Source organism: Alternaria hordeiaustralica (genome assembly GCF_023758085.1).
Source record: "Alternaria hordeiaustralica strain BMP 2776 chromosome Unknown scaffold_48, whole genome shotgun sequence".
Taxonomy (NCBI): domain Eukaryota; kingdom Fungi; phylum Ascomycota; class Dothideomycetes; order Pleosporales; family Pleosporaceae; genus Alternaria; species Alternaria hordeiaustralica.
In genome coordinates this window covers 25,146-43,530 of record NW_026056820.1, presented here as the reverse complement: position 1 = coordinate 43,530, position 18,385 = coordinate 25,146, and the positions used below count along the sequence as shown (strand labels likewise).

General features: G+C 53.9%; 7 protein-coding genes across 7 annotated transcripts; 4 read left to right on the top strand and 3 right to left on the bottom strand.

Moving 5' to 3' along the window:
* Positions 1-176: 176 nt before the first annotated feature.
* J4E84_010855 (uncharacterized protein) lies at positions 177-1,281 on the bottom strand (the record flags this gene model as incomplete). The annotated part of the gene is made up of 2 exons (XM_049393410.1): positions 177-1,206; positions 1,262-1,281. The coding sequence occupies 2 exons, from the start codon at positions 1,279-1,281 to the stop codon at positions 177-179; spliced, it is 1,050 nt and encodes a 349-aa protein (XP_049238854.1).
* A 788-nt stretch (positions 1,282-2,069) lies between these two features.
* Positions 2,070-3,930, top strand: HAS1 (ATP-dependent RNA helicase; the record flags this gene model as incomplete). Its single annotated transcript, XM_049393409.1, has 2 exons — positions 2,070-3,426; positions 3,476-3,930. 2 exons carry the CDS (start codon positions 2,070-2,072, stop codon positions 3,928-3,930), a joined length of 1,812 nt encoding a protein of 603 aa, XP_049238853.1.
* A 1,751-nt stretch (positions 3,931-5,681) lies between these two features.
* J4E84_010853 (uncharacterized protein) lies at positions 5,682-11,070 on the top strand (the record flags this gene model as incomplete). The annotated part of the gene is made up of 3 exons (XM_049393408.1): positions 5,682-10,730; positions 10,787-10,958; positions 11,015-11,070. The coding sequence occupies 3 exons, from the start codon at positions 5,682-5,684 to the stop codon at positions 11,068-11,070; spliced, it is 5,277 nt and encodes a 1,758-aa protein (XP_049238852.1).
* Positions 11,071-12,544: 1,474 nt separating this feature from the next.
* Positions 12,545-13,019, top strand: J4E84_010852 (uncharacterized protein; the record flags this gene model as incomplete). Its single annotated transcript, XM_049393407.1, has 2 exons — positions 12,545-12,650; positions 12,760-13,019. 2 exons carry the CDS (start codon positions 12,545-12,547, stop codon positions 13,017-13,019), a joined length of 366 nt encoding a protein of 121 aa, XP_049238851.1.
* A 552-nt stretch (positions 13,020-13,571) lies between these two features.
* Positions 13,572-14,582, bottom strand: J4E84_010851 (uncharacterized protein; the record flags this gene model as incomplete). The annotated part of the gene is made up of 1 exon (XM_049393406.1): positions 13,572-14,582. The coding sequence occupies one exon, from the start codon at positions 14,580-14,582 to the stop codon at positions 13,572-13,574; it is 1,011 nt and encodes a 336-aa protein (XP_049238850.1).
* Positions 14,583-16,859: 2,277 nt separating this feature from the next.
* Positions 16,860-17,142, top strand: J4E84_010850 (uncharacterized protein; the record flags this gene model as incomplete). The annotated part of the gene is made up of 2 exons (XM_049393405.1): positions 16,860-16,961; positions 17,032-17,142. The coding sequence occupies 2 exons, from the start codon at positions 16,860-16,862 to the stop codon at positions 17,140-17,142; spliced, it is 213 nt and encodes a 70-aa protein (XP_049238849.1).
* A 401-nt stretch (positions 17,143-17,543) lies between these two features.
* J4E84_010849 (uncharacterized protein) lies at positions 17,544-18,374 on the bottom strand (the record flags this gene model as incomplete). Its single annotated transcript, XM_049393404.1, has 1 exon — positions 17,544-18,374. The coding sequence occupies one exon, from the start codon at positions 18,372-18,374 to the stop codon at positions 17,544-17,546; it is 831 nt and encodes a 276-aa protein (XP_049238848.1).
* Between the last annotated feature and the right edge of the window lie 11 nt (positions 18,375-18,385).

The following is an 18,385-nucleotide window of genomic DNA, read 5'->3' as shown; positions in this document are numbered from 1 at the left end:
TTACTATGTTCGATTGACTTCGTAACGATCTGAGTCCACAAGCAACGATGGTATAGCATTGCTTAGAGGTCGTCGACATCCGTAATAACTATCATACGGTACAGATAGCAGGAAGACCATTCAGACCATATGTAATGTCATCGTTGAGCTCACTGCTATATGAGTTGCCGACAAGTCTACTTCATCCCCTTCATAGCATCCAGCACATCCCCCTCCAAACACTCCAACAGCCCCGGCGCCTCACCCTTATACCCCCACTTCTCACCCGCCCTCTCAGCCCTCGTCCGCGAATTACTCGCAAACAAATACCTCGCCAGCTTCGGGAATCCGGGATAATTAGCCATGCCATCCAGTTCCTCCAAACCGATCTGCACCGGTTCCGCATCCTTGATAACGCCATGCTTGTGCAGAATGCTCCCCACTGCTTTCGCAACATCGATCTGCGAATGCTCTTGCGTGGCAGCAAAGTAGTAGCCGTTTTCGTTGAAGAAATCACCACTGGAGGAGTCGGAGTTGGAGGACAAGGAAGAGGCTGCGGCTTCCACAACGTGCAAGTACAGACGCATGAGGTCGTTGATATGCACCCAACTCCGGGTGTTGGCGCCTTGGTTGTAATAAAAAGGTTTCCCACTCTCAATCCCCTTCGCTGCGTGGATGAAGAAGGGGATAAGCGCACTGTGCGTTTTAACTAATCCCCTGCCTTTGCCGTAGATATCGGGGGGGCACATGATAGCTATCTTGATCCTATCACCGTGCTTGGCGATGGTGTCGTGTAAAATGGTTTCGGTGTTACGGTGCAGCGCCGTAGGAGGCAACTCCCTGATTTCAGCCAAAGAAGTCTTGTCTGACCATACCTTTGGGTTTAGCACTCCCAAGTACTGTTCGTCGGCCCAATCCGACACTATTCCCGTGCCGGAGAGGTGGAGTAGGTAGCCTGGGGTAGGCCGCTGGAGGAGACCTGAGATGATGGCGGAGAGGCTGGGTTCGTGGTCGGAGTCCCCGCAGTGGACGACGATGTCGGCGGAGGCGGCGGCGGAGGTTATCAAAGAGGTGCTGGAGTAGGAGCCGGTTAGGATGGTGATGTTGGGGTAGGTGGATTTGAAGTTTGAGGGGGTTCGGCGGAGAAGTACGGTGATGGTGTATTCGGGGTGGGTGGTTGCGAGGGTGTGGAGGACGGAGCCGCCGATGTAGCCTGTGCCTCCTGTGCTGGGCGGGGGTTAGTTGTTGGGATGTTGGAGAGGGGGAGGGGGTGGGTGTGTACAGGAAGATCTTGGGTGCCATGATGATGTTGTTGGTAGATTGATGATATGGGCCTAAGTTGAGGTTGATGGTGAGATGTACTGTAGTGTTTGTAGGATCTCCAGGATACTCCAAAGGCATATATATACAAGTCGGCTACTCCGATTTGATTGGTAATACGATCCCACTGCTGGCACAGCACTCAGCTTTACAAAATTGTAGCTACAATCGTCATGTAACTACACTGTTTCGTCCGTGATCTAGAGGGTTTGTTTTTTTGACTCTTTGGTCCGGAGTGCAAATACTCGGGACAACATTCAGGCCGTGTGGCTAGTGCTAAGGATGGTGTATACGCTATTTACATGCGACCGGCTAAGGACTCTGGAAGATGCTAAAGTTCGTCCGTGGATGCTGAGCGTAGATTCGTCCCATCCACGGGACGTCTGATGGGTTTTGTTCGTTTGAACATGAGGATGCTGAGATTTAGGAATTTCTCGAACATTGCAGATGAGCACGTTGTGGGTCGTACGTCGTGGGAGCGTGGGTGGTATCAGCGAAGACCTCATGATGATGTGCGCCAGCCTTGAGACCATCCAACTGCGCAGGCTGTGACAGCCAGGTAAGACCTTTCTTTCATCAGTGTTCGTAGAGTAGCTGGGTGGTGTTTCCCACATCACGGCAATGCTGCATGCTGCCGAACTGGTCTGTGCGCCAGGCCAGGGTCTCTAGCGCGATAATTATTTCTCGGTCTTAGAACTTTTGGCAAGCCGGTGCGCTTCAAGTCGAACTTTTCGCGCCATTGCACAGCACCCCTAAACGCATTATACACCATGTCGCCCGCCGCGATCGAGTCGGGAAACAAGAGGAAGAGGTCTCACAAGAGCAAAAAGAGCGCCGAGCCAGCAATCGCACCAGCGCATGATGGCGTAGATGCTACCAAAGCGCGCAAGAAGGCGCGCAAGGACAAGGCGCCTGTCGTCGAAGAGCCTGTGGTAGAGGATGTTTCTGAGGAGGAACAGAGCGACGAGGAAGAAGAAGCGGCAGTAGAGGAAGTCGTCGCAGAAGTCAGTGCCGCAGACGACGACAGCGACAAGGAAGACGATGAAGGCGACAATGACGAGCTTGCCGAACTACCCTCTGGCACGGGCAGCAATGCCGTTGATCTTCCCTCAGGCACCTCGATGCCCTCAGCGAACCCGACGCGATTCGACGAGCTCAACCTGAGCGAACGAACGATGACCTCCATCAAGAACATGGGCTTCGAGAACATGACAGAGATCCAACAGAAGGCTATACCACCTCTGCTGTCTGGAAGGGATGTGCTTGGAGCGGCAAAGACGGGCAGTGGAAAAACACTGGCTTTCCTCATCCCCGCCATCGAGATGCTCTCACAGCTGCGGTTCAAGCCACGCAACGGAACTGGAGTCATTGTCGTATCGCCGACCAGAGAATTGGCGTTGCAGATCTTCGGTGTAGCGCGCGAGCTCATGGAACCACACAGCCAGACGTTTGGTATCTGCATCGGTGGTGCCAACCGCAACGCAGAAGCCGAGAAGATCAGGAAGGGCTTGAACTTGATCATCGCTACTCCCGGGCGCCTCCTCGATCATCTACACAACACGCAGGGCTTTGTCTTCAAGAACTTGAGATCGCTCATCATCGACGAGGCAGACAGAATTCTCGAAGTCGGTTTCGAAGACGAGATGAGGTCCATCATCAAGATCCTGCCTACGGAGCGTCAGACTATGCTTTTCTCCGCAACACAGACCACCAAGGTCGAGGATCTCGCAAGGATATCGCTCAAGGCCGGCCCCCTCTATATCAACGTCGATCACCGTGCCGAGCATAGCACGGTCCAGGGATTGGAGCAGGGTTACGTTCTGTGCGATTCAGACACCAGGTTCAGGCTTCTGTTTTCTTTCCTTAAGAAACACCAGAAGAAGAAGGTCATTGTCTTCTTGTCATCATGCGCATCTGTCGACTTCTACAGCGAATTGCTCAACTACATCGACCTGCCTGTGCTTGGACTGCACGGCAAACTCAAACAACAGGCGCGAACGAACCGCTTCTTCGAGTTTGTCAACGCACAAAGCGGCACACTCATCTGCACAGATGTTGCTGCGCGAGGACTAGATATTCCTGAGGTGGATTGGGTTATTCAATTCGACCCACCTGATGACCCGCGAGGTAAGCTTGAACGCACGCAATGCATGATCATCTACTGACTTGTCTACAGACTACATCCACAGAGTCGGTCGAACAGCCCGAGGTGCAAATGGCAAGGGCAGGAGTTTGATGTTCCTCTTGCCATCGGAAGTAGGGTTCCTCAAGCTGCTCAAGGAAAACCGAGTACCGCTGGTTGAGTTTGAGTTGCCTTCCAACAAGATTCTCAACATCCAGTCACAACTGGAAGCCTTGATCAGCAAAAACTACTACCTCAACAAGAGCGCAAAGGATGGCTACCGGTCGTACCTCCAGTCGTACGCTTCACATAGCTTGCGGTCGGTGTTCGACGTGCACAAGCTGGATCTCGTCAAGGTGGCCAAATCGTTCGGTTTCTCGACACCACCGCGCATCGACATCAGTCTTGGGGCGAGTCTCAGTCGCGACAAGAAGGTGGAGGGAAGGAGAGCATACGGAAGCCAGCCTGCGCAGGGCCGACGACCGATGAGGGGAGGCAAGAGGTTCTGAGGTAGTAGTTGAGAGGCATTGAAGGGAGTTTGGCGTACAAAATCACATACGGGCCATGATCTAGGGTTTATAGCTTTGCATGATCTAATTGAGCACCCATGGGGATGTCGGTAACTTCAGAAGCGAAATGTGTCAATTTGATGTGGACCTTGAACTTCAAACAACTCTGTCCCTGATATGTATGACATACTCGGTAGCTTATATCTAACTGCAAGCAAAAAATGAACGTCTTGAAGACCGCCCGTACAGCGCCACCAAACCGGTGAGAGCTAGCAAGATTCGGGCGGGCAACCACTGAGGCAGCAGAAGCGCAACATTGTGCAGGCCGCGTCAAACTGCCAGTTCACCAAGTCTGCATCCTTCGGAATATTTATTCTCTAGCATGAGGCACTTCTGGTATTCTATTTGACGGAGTTGTGCCCGGCAGCCAGCCCTACGAGTTTCCCAAAGCGCAGACGCCGCGGCTTGTATGGAGCCCTGGGGGATGCGCTGGCAAGTCGCTGAGCAGCTGGCGGGCCAATCACGTCGCGGAGATGGGAGAGCGAGCTGGAGCGGATGCGGCCGCCCACGGGGGTTGCGGCACCATCACCCCTGGTAACGACACGGGTGCTAGAAGCTAGCTAGCTATGTAGTTAGCAGCGAGACGGCCGCCATGACGGATGTTTGACAGTCTGGCGGTGAGCATTTCACGTCAAGTTGGAGGGAAGCTGGCTGGAAAAGCAGCAAAAAACATGGAATCTCAAGAGCCTGATTTTGAGATTGTGGCATGGAGGCGCGGGAAGACGGGAGGGGTAAGAATAGAATAGGCGACGTGGTTGCTTTTGGTGCGACCAGCCATCTTTGTTACAGGCAGCCGGTGGAGGGACGGTAGAGGCTGGCATTCGTCGCGCACTTTGCAGTGGGATGCATGGCCAACGGCGTCCACGAGGGACACCAGGCACGCTGTATGGTCTTGACGCGGCCGAGTGGCTGGGGACAGACAAGTCATGATGTATCGCCCGTAGCCCATCGTTGGTCGAATACGACGCGACCTGTCGCAGGTGGTTCTATTCACTCTGTGCCCTTTACATCATCTTTCACAACTTTATACCCATCGTACTATTGCACTAGGATAATTGTAATAATTCTAATAATCCTTCGCCGACACGCCATCCTCGATCTGCAAAGGTCAACAAGCCTCACCTCCAGCCCGTGTTAGCGCCGACAAGGATTGCTGTTCTCCAGCCGTGACCCAGCCTTTCTCTCCACCACAGCTGGAGTTGGCGACCACCACAGGACGCCTCTCCACCAGCGAAGAGCGCGACGGAGCTGCAGAGCCATTGCTACCTGCGATAGACGGGAGCTGTTGTGCTGCCTGGTCTGGTGAGTCCCGTGACATCTGACATTGCTGAGCAGCTGGAGGTGTCTAACCCGCCTAGCCTGAACGTCGGCGGCCATTGTCGCAGAGCGTCGCACGCCGCAGAGCTGTGCTGCACGCATTCGACCGCCAACTGGACCTCTCACGTCCCCGTTCACGTCCGTTCACGACCCCCGTCCCGTTCACGCCCGCTATCACGGCTCCTCTCGCACACCCGCCCTCGCTGTTCGCGCACCAGCAACATCCAGGTTGCGCAAACGTAAACAGCCACGGTGCGGCCCTGCACCCACACCATCGCCAACATCATTTCCCTCCCATAACGTCCTCGAGGAAAACGGCGCCGGACATGTCTTCCGTCACCCACCCCGCCTTCTAGAATCTTTCAGATTCTACGATGGTTTTAGATACAGAACGACCTCCTCTTCCGGCACCTACTGAACCCTCGACTCTGGATTCCGCAGACGAATCAACCTACCACATCGACGAAATCAACACCGACGTCTCCAACCGCACCGACAGAACCTCGTACTCCGTCCCCGACGACGGCACCCCCATCACCATCAACACCACCTCGCCCACCAAGCCCCGCGGCCAAGCGAGGCTCTCCCGCAAGTTCCCCTCGCAGACGTCGCTGCTCATTGAGTACTTCGAGTCCGGCAAGGACGAAGGCCAGACCGGCTCGCGAGGCAGCGTGCGCGTCCGCGTCACCCCCTCGTCTCGCAAGAGCAGGCACTCGACCGCGAGCGACAACGTCCAGATCACCCAGACGTCCGCCAAGCGCAACTCCCACGCGCCCTCGTACTCCAAGCGCCTCTCGCTCGCGACCAGCAAGTCGTACTCCGAGCTCTACGACTCGCGCACCGTCGCCTACTCCGACCTCTCCAACATCTCCTCCCTGCCGCCCGTCGACATCGAGCTGCTGCCCAACCACAGCGACCTGTCTACCGACGGCGGCCGCTTCCTCCCCATGCCCTCGGACATATCGTCCATGCCCGCAGACAGCATGACTGGCCAGACAGAGATCCTCCCGCCCGCGCGGCGCAGGAGCCGCAGCATGGAACGCGACGCAGTCACCGAGTCCATGGTATCAGAGGCCATCCAGGACACCCTCAAGGCACCCCGCCACCACCGCAGCAGAAGTCTCAGCAAAGACCGCATCACACAGCGCGTCATGGAGAAACTGGCGCAACAGGCCGCAGAAGGCGGTGCTGCCAGATCAAAACACAGCTCTTCAAAGTCAAGAGACGCTTCAAGACGGCGGGAAGACGAGCTTGCCTCGCCCCGCAAGTCGCACCGCAGAAGGAGCAAGGACGTCGAGCAGGCGAGCGGCACCGAGTCCAGCTACCTCTCCTCAAACGCCGACCGTCGTTCCCACGTCTCTGGGACTTCCTCCATCAACAACCCCAAACTACTGGCCACAGTGGAGGACGCCATCAAGCGCCTCATCCTCCCCGAGCTGAATGCGCTGAAAGAAGAGAACCGCACCTCCAGGAACATGGACAAGTTCGACCGCGCGAACCGCGACAGCATAGCCACCTTCGAAACCGTCGAATCAGCCGGCTCTCGCGACCCATCCAGACGCCGTGTGTCCAAATCCTCGAGCGCACCCAAACTCCACAGCAACAAGCCCAAAGTTGTCCTCAACAGGGATGGCGACGATCCAGGGACGACCCTGGCTGGCGGATCAAGTCGCAAGAGCGAGCGACGATCCAGCCGGGGCTCCATCTCAAGCTACGCAGATTCGACTACCCGTGAGGAGAAGGAGAAGACCCATCGGAGAAAGAGCAGTAGCAAAGACAGCACCATGTCTCAACGAGATGCTGCTTTAGTTGGACTTGCTGGAGCCGGCCTTACCACTGCCGCTCTCAAGCATCACACTTCACGGGAAGAGAAGGAGGAAGAACGCAAACAGCGCAAGCACCGCTCCTCTCGCAGCAGTCGATCCGCAAGCGTATCCGAAAGTGTGCACGAGGAGCCTCGTGTCAAGGAACGCGTCCCTCCCCTACCCTTCAACCACAGCGAGCTCATTGGAGGATCCGAGCTCACTCGCGACTCAATCCTATCCGCAGAGACCGAGACCAAAGAGAGACCGCAGTCGAGGTCATCGGTCAGCACTGGCATAACAGGCACCGGTGCTGAGACGCCTCTTCAACAAGTCCCTCGCGGATACATCTCGCCATCACCGCGCACCCCGACCCGCACACCCAATGCTCTCCAGCAAACGCTCGGCACATCCCATAGCAACAAATCTACCAACGAGGTCCGCACATCAACGCCGAAGAGTGACCGCAGCTGGACCTCACGCTCGAAGGAAGCCACCGACGCTAGCTTGAATGCAGCAGCAGCTGCTAAAGCCCGCGCAATCGAGCGATCCGGGCCCCAAGCTTCGGAATATGAGATCGAAAGCGATACGCAATCAAGACGTGGTGACACTGTCAGCCCAATACAGAGCGAGGCTAGCTATCGGGGAGATGCGCAAACCACGGGCTCACCACGAAGAATGCACTCTATCCGTAGTGGACCTTCGGTGTCTTCTCTCGGCCACCAGTTCGAGCGAAGGGAGTCTAACCTCTCCATTGCATCACTCTCATCGACGACTAGCACCAAGGCGGCGGCTCGTACCCGTAAGCGACCTCAGGGCGTTACTCTCGAAAGCAAGAGGTCTATCCTCAATGAGGATGCAACCACCAAGGACACGAAGCAATTCTTCGACCGCAACCACGAGAAGAATGATATGTACCGACGCGAACTTGAGGATAGCTCTGTGAACTACAACCGTATGACCATGTACACCGACGATAGCACAGGGGTGGAATACCTCGACCATGAGCAGAAGGTCGGTGATCTTCAGGACATTCGCAAGGTCGGCACAATCCCTGAATACGTCCACACACCACTGGCCGTCGAGTCTGCTGTCGCCTCCCTACATGACGAACAATCCACCCTCAGCGTTCGATCCTCTATGGCCACAAGCCCGCTCAAGAAGAGCACGCTGTCGCAGGTTCACACGAACCCAGCTTACGTCCAAACCGACGAAGTACCTGCCGGCCAGAGATGGGCTGCCATCCGCGACAAGGCCGAAGCTCTGCAGCAGGAACGACGTGCCGAGGAGTCTCCAAAGCAAAACATTGCTCGTGAGAACTCTCCCAGGCAAAGTATCGCGCAGTCCGAGGCACAGTCCGAGGATGCCATGTCGATGGATGAACCGATACAGATGCATCATAGTGCCTACCCGGTTGGAGACAACGATATGATGCCTGAGATTGGTTACGGCATGGATGATGACTCGGATGTAACTACCAACCCATCCATCATCCAAGGGCCAATCGGAGGAGGCGATGGCTACCACGATCGTACCGACGAGCTGCTCAGCCGACAAGAAGAGCGAGAGCGTACTCCCACCTCTTTCAGCAAAGGTGCCATCGGACTCGGAGCTGGAGCTGCTGCCATGGCGGCTGCTGCTGCTTACGAAAGAGAAGAGCAGCAGAGTCCGGCTTCGTTCGACCAACGACACCAGGCCACCGTAGAAGATGAATATGATCATCCCTATCCAGGTGAGCAACAATACGAGCAGTCAGGCTATGCGCAGAGTAACCGCACTCCTTTGTCAGGCCAAACCGGCTGGAAAGACGAGGGTTACCAGTCGGCTAACCAACGTGAAGCGTACACGCCACAAAACCGCAATCACTCAAAGATCTTTGATGATGACGGCTACGGTGATGAGTACAATGGCGCGGACCTTGGAAGCCCTGACATGTTTGCTGCTCGTGCCAAACATGACCGACATGTTAGTGGCAACTCACACGGCATGACTTCTCCTCTCTACGACGCAGCTACCGGCAAAGGCATGGACCGCATCGAATCGAAGGACATCGTGGCGCTCATGGATCATCTCACTGTTCGCGACGCCCAGCGCAATGCTCGCGACACCGAAATTCTCGTCACCCTTGTGCGAAGCGCCGCGGAGATGCGCAACCAGTTGGATGACCTGAGGCAGTTCATCAAGACCCAAGATACGATGATCATGAACACCACCGACAAGCGAGTCAACCTTGCGGAGCAACGCATTCTTGGCGGTCCCCGTCCTCAGCCCCAGACACCGCCTCGTATCAACCGTACCTCTTCAGACGATGACATCGAGACCAAGAAGAAGAACGTCTTTAGGCGTGCTCTCAAGGGCCTCAGCTCTGGCAAGGGAGACGGCGATATCAAGCACATCGAGCAAATGCTCGTTCAGTTGCTTGGTGAGGTGGAGGGCCTGAAGCAAGTCAACCAGCTCTCGTTGGATCAGCAGGCGAGGACGAACAGTCTCAACTCGTACGAGGAACTGCGAGCAAGCGGTGATGCGGGTTACGAGCCAGAGGGCCGTGCCAACACTGCCTCTTCGCCAGACCAATCTGGCTACTTCTCCAACCCTTCGTCTTCCCGCCGCATCCAGGATCTTCACTCTGGATACGATGTTGTACCAACGAACCGTATTAGCACAGTACGAGAGGAAAGCGACGAGGAGTACGAAGAGCGTACACGTACACCGGGCTACGAGAACACCGAGCGCATGACAACGCCAACCCAGGAAGCTTTCCCCGAAAAGCGTGCATCGCTGGGAACTCCTCCGCAAGCTTCGAGGGCAGCGCGGAACTCACAGAGCGATGACACTACCCCGAAGCGCAAGCACAAGTCTAACTCGTCGTCCATCTTTGGTATCCCTAAGATTTCGCGATGGTCAAAGACCACTACCTCCACCAACCCAGAGAGCCTGCCACGCAACAGCGGGTCTGGAGAGAGGCGACCCCACTCCATGCACTCCAGGTCTTCTTCCCAGGATGACTACTACGATGACGAGGAGCCATACGAGCAGCATGCCGATGACAGGCTTCGTTCCAACACATCCCTAGCCAGGGAAGAGCAGCGTTCGATCCGTTCTGCACGCTCTCCGTCGCCTCTTATCCCAGAGGACATCCAATACGAGATGGAAGACCCCAAGTACCAGGCGCATCGCAACTCGCTGAACCTGCAGCACCCCCAGCCACGACCTGGGCCAACCGGTCGTCACCAGAACAACTTGGAGACCCAAGCGCAGATCTACAATCCTGTTCGTTCAAGCATAGGATCTCCTGATTACGACCAATGGGGTAGCATGCCATCGCTGGCACGCAACCGTCTCTCAGGCATGTCGGCTCAACAAGGTGCTGGCAACCTGTCGCCAATCTCATCAGATGGCTACAGCCAACACTCTGCTTCTGAGCAGCAGGCCGGCCCCCCTCGGCCTCCCAAGATCGCGGATGACGGCCCGCTCGTCCCACCACCACAGCTGCTTGCTGGCTACGGCCAGACAAGGCAGATGTACAGCTCTCCGAATGAGTTCGGTAGCCAGGGTGCTTTGACACCACTTGCACCTATTGCAGAGGTGCGTTACTCACTCGAGACTGACCGGGGCCATCGCGTAAGTTGAGCTCGCGCCTCAGAAGAACTGAGGACAATGCTAACATGCGCAAAAAGATGACACCCACACCCTCGCCCCGCCCGAGCAGCCAGTACCTCCGTTCCGAGGCTAGTATGAACAGCCCGCAGCGCAAGATCACGGGCCCCAGGCCCATGGGCAGCAGGAGCCCACAGCCTCAGAGCCCGCTACAACATTCGGATACTGTTGTTCGCAGGAAGCCGATTCAGGGTGAGTTTCGCTACTTAAGAGAAGTTGAAGTAAATTTTTACTAACGAACATGGCAGACGATGAAGAGTCTCTCGAGAGCTACCGCAGCAGTCTCGACTCGGAGATTTTCTAGGCGAACAATCTTCTCAAGCCTAGCATCACCGTACGCGGCAGCAGAACAAGACAGACTGCAGTTGCTAGCTGGGTGGAGAGTAATGGGCAGAAGGGTGACGCGAGGTTTCTTTCCCACTACCAACAACAACAACAGCCCGGTGTCAAGAATTCGCAACGACATAGGTCGCCGCTTAAGCAGGTGACTTTTGCTGAAGAGTAAGGAAATAGGAAAGAGCAGAGCAGCAGCAGTAATAATGGGGGATGTGGCATCAAAACGTTTCCTTGGTTGTATGGACTTCATTCGCTTCCGCGCATATATCACTTTTGCGAGCATGGCGTTTCTTTTTACATAGCGGTCTTCTTCTTTCGCCAACAACACACAGGGTTTCTGGCTATGTCATGAAGTTTTGAAGGGAGTCTTGAGTGGCGAATCGATTCATTCATGAGGGACGAACTTCATGGCTTTATGAGAGATGAAAGATGATGAGGCGTAATTAGGTGTGCATAGCTGTGCGCAAATGCATTATTGTTTTGCCGGCCTACGATATTTCTTGACATGTTGGCGCGTGTGTATGGAGACGACCACTTCAGACGAGCCTGGCAATACAGCGTTACCGATTATCCATCTCTCGATGTACACAACCAAAGTTGCCCTTGCGAAAAGACCCCTCAGGCTCGCTCGAGCACGAAAGACAGAAGATCTTCTTTCCATGTTGGCGCGTGCGTTCGGTGTTGCAACACGATCTTTGTCGTCATACGCTGCGGATCTGGTACCTGGATGTCCACCACCACCACCACCCCACCAGCATGCGACCAACAACGGCAAACCTTTCCATCAACCAAAGCCTCTACCGCAGTTCCAGGTTCCCGCTCATAAGTCTCTTCACTAATTGGCAAGACTTTTCCCCATCGCGAAAGGATTCTCATGTCTCTGGGTGGGCGGGGGAGGCGGAGGGGAGGTGGTGGAAGTCGATAGTTTGGGTGGTTGGGTACATGATAATTCTATGGATTACTGGCCCATGATGTCCTTTCCATGTTGGCGCGTGCGTTCTACGTTGTCCCACGATCTCGTTGTCGTCATACTACTCGGATCTGGTACCTGGATGCCAACCTGCACCTACCTCCCACCCCACCAACACGCGACCAACACGGCAAACTTTCTACTCTAACCCCTACCACTTGCAAGCTCCCGCTTATAAGTCTCTTCACTAATCGGCAGGACTTTTCCACATGGCGAAAGGATTCTCATGTCTCGGCCCGCTGTTATGAGGTCGTTGTGATGTCATCAGGGTCCACCACTCTTTCATCATCATCGATGAGGTCTGTGGTCTGAAGCTAGTAGTTGTAATACAAAAGGTTTATAATGCCCCTCCTGTAGTTACCCCTCCATTGCATATACACACACTTTCGACTTCTTTGATACCCAAATTCCACGTTTTTACCGATACACACTTCAGAACAACAAGTTACGCATACGATACATATTTGAAACGATGTCTGCCGAATATAAGAACACCGACGTCAACGAGATCGCCAAGAAGGCTGAGCAGGACCTCAACAGCCAGAGCGCTGTTCATGGGCACAATGCTGGTTTGAGCAGTATGTTTATCCTCTCCCTTCCCCCACATCATCACCCCCAACCTCCTTCCTCCTCCCTCCCTCTCCCATCCATCCATCCATCCCAAACCCCTACTAACCCCCCTTCCAGCAACGGAATCCGGCGTCGACACGGCCAACGTCGAAGGCAAATTCCCCGGCGCCCAAGTAAAATACGGCTCCGCCGCCTCTGGCGCAGGCAACAACCGCGAGATCCCGCTTGACGAGGGTGGCAGCATCAAGGCCAACGGTCAGCCTACCAAGGCGGGTGACTTTGCGCATGGTGGTGTCGGTGCGCCTGAGGAGAGGGATCAGACGTATGTTCACACGCATGGTGGGGATGATGAGATTAGGGGGAATGTTAGGAACTAAGATGATGGTGGTGGAAAGGGAGGCAAGAGCCTCCTGTTTATAAATAATTAAAGTTCAAGACTCATCTTTGTGGGAATGTGGATCTTGTTGCGCAGTGTGATGTCGCTTCGTCATTGCCCCCCGTCTGTCGACTAACTTTTCGCACTGCCTTCGCCTTCTTTCTATGTTCATCTAGTTGTTGTCATTCACTCCCTCGTTCCACTTTTCCAACATGCGTCTCACATTCTCGGTTTCTTCAGTCAGCATTTATTACGTTCGATCATCAATGTTACGTTGTTGCATGAACATTTTCATGTTAAGTTATGTATTATCTCGAACAAGCTGTTTACATCTTCCTTTTCCATTCAAATCCTGAATACGTTAAAGACTACAGTAGCAAAAAAGTATTAGTATGGAAGTTCATAAAGGACTTTAACGCCTACATCCACAAAAGTGCTTTTTAGATGTACGCACTCTATTAGCATGTATGAAGCAGCAGGTAACTAGGAACTGTTTTGTATAATGTCTGGTTGTCATGTAGTCATTGTAGTACTCTCAACCGCGACTATCTATCTAGTCTCTGCCTAATGTAGCCCTCTCCATGGCCTGTGTTAGGAAGTCCTTGTCGACATCCTTCATGATCTTTAGGGCCTGTTCTACACTAATCCACGACCGCCTAGCCTCATCAGGCAAAGCCTGCGCAACTACTCCCGGCTCGATGTCGACCAGAAGGTCACTGACTGGACTCACATCCATCCGAACCGGCTTGGTATCGACGAAGAATCCGACAGGCCTATCCATATGCTCAATCTCCATCGCCTCCTCCGCCGCCGCCTCCTCGTCCTTCTGCTTCTGCTCCTTCCTCATCTTGGCAAAGACCCAGTGTAGAACCAACAGCGGACCCTCCTTCTCGAATGCGTCGCGTGGTACTTCACCCGATAGGACCGCCGCGTAGAAGTGATCAGGTTGGATGGTAGCCAGCTCAGAGACCATTTGCTGCATATAATAGATCGCCTGGATCATGTCGCGCCTAGCTTTATCCGGGAAGTAGCATAGGTCGAAAGTGCTGTTCATCCAGACCTTGACGAGTTCCTCTTGGCAGGAATGCACGTGCTCGTGTCTGTCCATGCCGCATGTCTTGGATAACCATGCCTCCATGTAGGCTTCGATGAAGACTTCTGCGCCGGGTTCGTGGAAGCTGCTCGTGTCGAGGCCGAGCTGCTTGGCGATCATGATGAACGCCATGAGGACGACATTGTGGCGCACGACGTCGAGGCGGTTGGATAGAGAGTGTAGTTTGGATACGTCGTAGTACCATATAGTGCGGTTGATGTCGAGGGACTTGGAGAGGTGAGCGCGGTAGTTGCCTCGGGCGATGTCGTTAAAGTTGCGGAGATAGTAGTCTAGTTGCAGGCGCTGGGGGACGCTGGGGATCCATACGTTGTTCTCGTAGATGTCGTAAATGCCGATAGGTTGCGCAAATAGTGAGTCATGAACTTTCGCGAGCTTCTGGTCGAAGTGATCGCGCGCTTTGGCGTCCAGAGCGGCGAAGTCGTTGGTGTTGGAGGAGTGGGAGCTCGCCATGGTCGACGTGGAGGAGTTGCAGGAGGGAAATGCGAAGTTAACAAGGGAGATAGGAAGTTGATGAGAGAAGAGAGCAGTAGCGGTAGTGAGAAGGTTTTAAATAGCAAGCTTGCGAAGGTGAGCGCGAGTTGACCGTATCTTGCGGTCGAGACGCGGAGAGCAAAAAGTGGGGCTGAGGTGAGAGAGCAAACGACTTCTCGCAAGGACGCGCACACTCACCTCTAATATGCAAAAAAAGAGAAAACCGCTTAATAGTACAAGTAAACATCTTTGTTTTGTGCATACAAGCATAGTAAAAGAAGGATTGATAAAGGCAAAAAAAAGTAAACTTTCCAAATCAAGCTGTACCCAAGAGGCCAATCATCTACCTGTAAGATCGTCCATTAGTTGGACTCACTCACAAGCTAGACTGGCATTTAACAGCTATCAGAGGTCAGAGGACGGAATCGAACCGAAGTACATGGCAAATTACTTCCTAGGAAGGGCTCACCAGACCATTGAGGACAAAGGGCGATAGAATCGATGGGAATCAATGCAAGATCGTGATATATATACCCAGAGATTTGCGCTTCCATTACTTCTAAAGGTGTAACAGTAAGAGATGGATATGGTGGTGAGGATGTGGCTCTTGGAGGTGAGTGCAGGGCGCGAGGTGAGGGTGGGAAAGTGAGAAACCAGAAAACTCATGTTGGAGATAAATGAGAACAACACCCCCATGAGCATTCCCACGTATGTACAGGCAGCAGGTTCCGTACGCAACAGAAGCGCTTCGTTTGTTATCTTACCACAAACACAGTTCTCGCGCGCTAAAGGGGGCGGTGGGCATTGCATGTGGTCGTCCGCTTGGATGGTCGCGCAGTGCGTTGAAAAAGCAGCTAGGATGAGTGAATGCGTCCTGAACTCTAGGTCCGCCGACAGGTAGTACAGCGAAGGCTTCATGGGTGGTATGACGGAAGGCTCGACGGAGAGGGCTGTATCCTGTTAGCCTTCGTTCGTAAGTAACATCAGAGGCCGAGCATTAGACAAGACCGATTATCGAAGAACTGCATGTTGGATATCTTGTATCTACCACTTAAAAGAGATATTCCGCTTCTTTTTGTCGCTACGGCTCGTTTCCAACTTCGTTAGGAGCCCTGGAGTGCTTTGATTGTAGTCATAAGCTTCCGGGTGATATACGGGATTGGGCTCAGATGTGTTGTGCGGTTGCCTTGAGAGTTCTTCCATTTCATTACTGAGGCGCGCGTAGATAGGCCTGGTGATTGAGGCGCGAAAGCGGACGATGTAAGCGATCCTGTTGAATAACCGGTGCACGACTATCATGATTAGGACTGTCGATACCACGTTACAAATCTCCCTCCAACTCCAAAGAAGGAGGATTGGGCAGCGCCCTGATACAATGCATGCAGAACCACTGCACAGTTGGACAGTATCGTAGGGGACTTCCGCTTCGATCAACATACTCGTCTTCGGGCACGTGCTACGAATTGGGCATATCGCAGGTCGAAGACGCTCTCGCATATCGAGAATGGGCGTATACATCGTATTCCCCGTTGCCATTCCGCGGATCTGCATCGTCATGCCCATGACTGTGATACCTATCCACCCGGGCGCAGTACTGTCAGCAGAATGCTTCATGCGTCGCTTTGCACAAGAATCGTACGATGAGGACGGCGGGGATTCCAGACTTGGAAGACAAGATGCAGTTTTGCGCGCCAAGTTCCCGTTGGCTGTCGTCATCGAGGTTGTTGTACTACACCATGCGTGTCAATCGGAGATGTAGACGTCGCTATGATGTAGGCTATAATGTCTCGCATGAAGTCTCAAGTATTGAGCAGAGAAGAATCATGAGAGTTCGGAACTTTCCCAAGCCACTTTTCAGGACTATCTAAGTAGGTACGCTCGGCGCTCACGAAGAAAGGGCAAGAGCGCTGGAGATATCGTGTTTGCACTCTCACAAACAACACTTCACATGTTCTTGCGATCGACCAAGGTCGGCGACATTGCAAAAAGCGGTGTAGACAACCCTAGCTCTACATTTTCGTTTCAATATACAGAGGCATGATGTTGCTGCTGTACCACATGCACTAGCCGATCTACCCACGACCTGCTCCGCGGCAACATCATCAACGACCAAGAATGCCCCCCAAGACAACGATATAAAAGCACGTTCTTGCACCTAGATAGGGGTGTCATCGCAATCATCATACGATACAACTCTCGCATTACCACTTTTTACAAAACCAACCACTTCAAGCTTCCATCACCTCACTTCCCACCATGTCGGGTAACAACAACACCAACTCCGGCAACACTGGCGGTGGCTCCAAGGGTTTTACCCCGATGACCCAGGGCGATGCGAGCAGGATCCAGTCTGGTCAAGTAAGCCTTCCCATTCTGTCCCGCCGAACCACACTCTTCTTCCGACGCTAACATATCTTTCTTCGTCTAGGCCAAGAGCGGCGGCGACATATCTTCTGGTGGTTTCGCGGCTCGCGCTCAGAGCGCTGGCGATCGCAATGCCAATGCCGGTGGCCAGCAGAGCGGCGGCACTAAGAAGTGAGATCTCATCCGAGGTAAACTCTAGGAACGACTCAAGACGGAACGGAAAGGACTTTCATTGAGGGAGGGCTTACTGTATGCATTCAAGATGTCTACGCGACAGCTTTGATCGGGAGTAGATAGAAAACAAATGAATGCATTCATACAATAAATGAACGAGCCGCCAATCGCGTTACATACTACAATAGCAAGAGAGGTGTGACTTGCAGGTTTACAAAGGACCTTGACATCTACACCAACGCTGGGTCTTCTCACGTGTAAATAGTTCATTGCTATATAGTCCTCAAAGTGCGTCTATCCGCGATCGAGCTTCTAATCCCTACCCAATGTAGTCTTGTTCATACAGCCTGTGGACCCCATCGCAACCTTCAGACCACGCCCTCCTCTCCTACCATCCACAACCTAAATGTACTGAACAGTGACCTGCGAGCCGCTATTGATAGTAACATCAGTGTAAACAGTGCTACCCTGCTTAAGATCAATAATAGTAGCACCGCTCAACCCATCCGTTCCACCCGTGCTCAAACTAGCACTCGCCTGGGTGAAGACAACAGTACCAAAGTTGCTCAGCGCAACCAAGCTACCTCCGGACTCAAAGTCCTCTACAATCCACTCTGCGTTCTGACGGCACAGGACGGAGCCACTGGGCGCGCTGAGCGTCTGGCTGACCTTCTTTCCCGTGCTCACGTTGGTGAGTGACACGGTACCCTTGGTGGTGGAGGTAGCGACAATGTCGACTTGGATGACGTTGCCGGCCTTGACGGCGAAGTTGCTGAAGTCGTACGCGTAGTCGGGGTACCACTCGTACCAGGCGTCGTAGGAAACGGCGCCGGAGCTGCTGACGGTAAAGTCGATACCTGCTTGAAGCAAACCGCTGCCGCAGGTATCGCCGTCGATGCCGACCCAGGCTGAGGAAGACTCGGTGCCACCAGAGCCAACGTGTTTGGGTGTGGGCACGGTGAAACGTCCGGTGGCTGACTTGAAGTAGCCGGAGGAGGGTGTCTCGAGGACGGCACCGGACCAGTTGGATGAGTAGTCGACGTGGGCGGTGGTGTTGTCGACGTCTGCGACGAACTTGGCGTTCTCTTTCGCGGCTGTGCCAACTAGAATCATGGGCTGGGTCCTGTGACGGCGACTGCCATCAGCACGAGATTGAACGCGCTCAGCGAGGGAGGAGGGACGGGCCAGAACGGAGCCAGTGATGGCGGCGATGATAGCGATGGAAAGCTTCATGATGAAGGGTA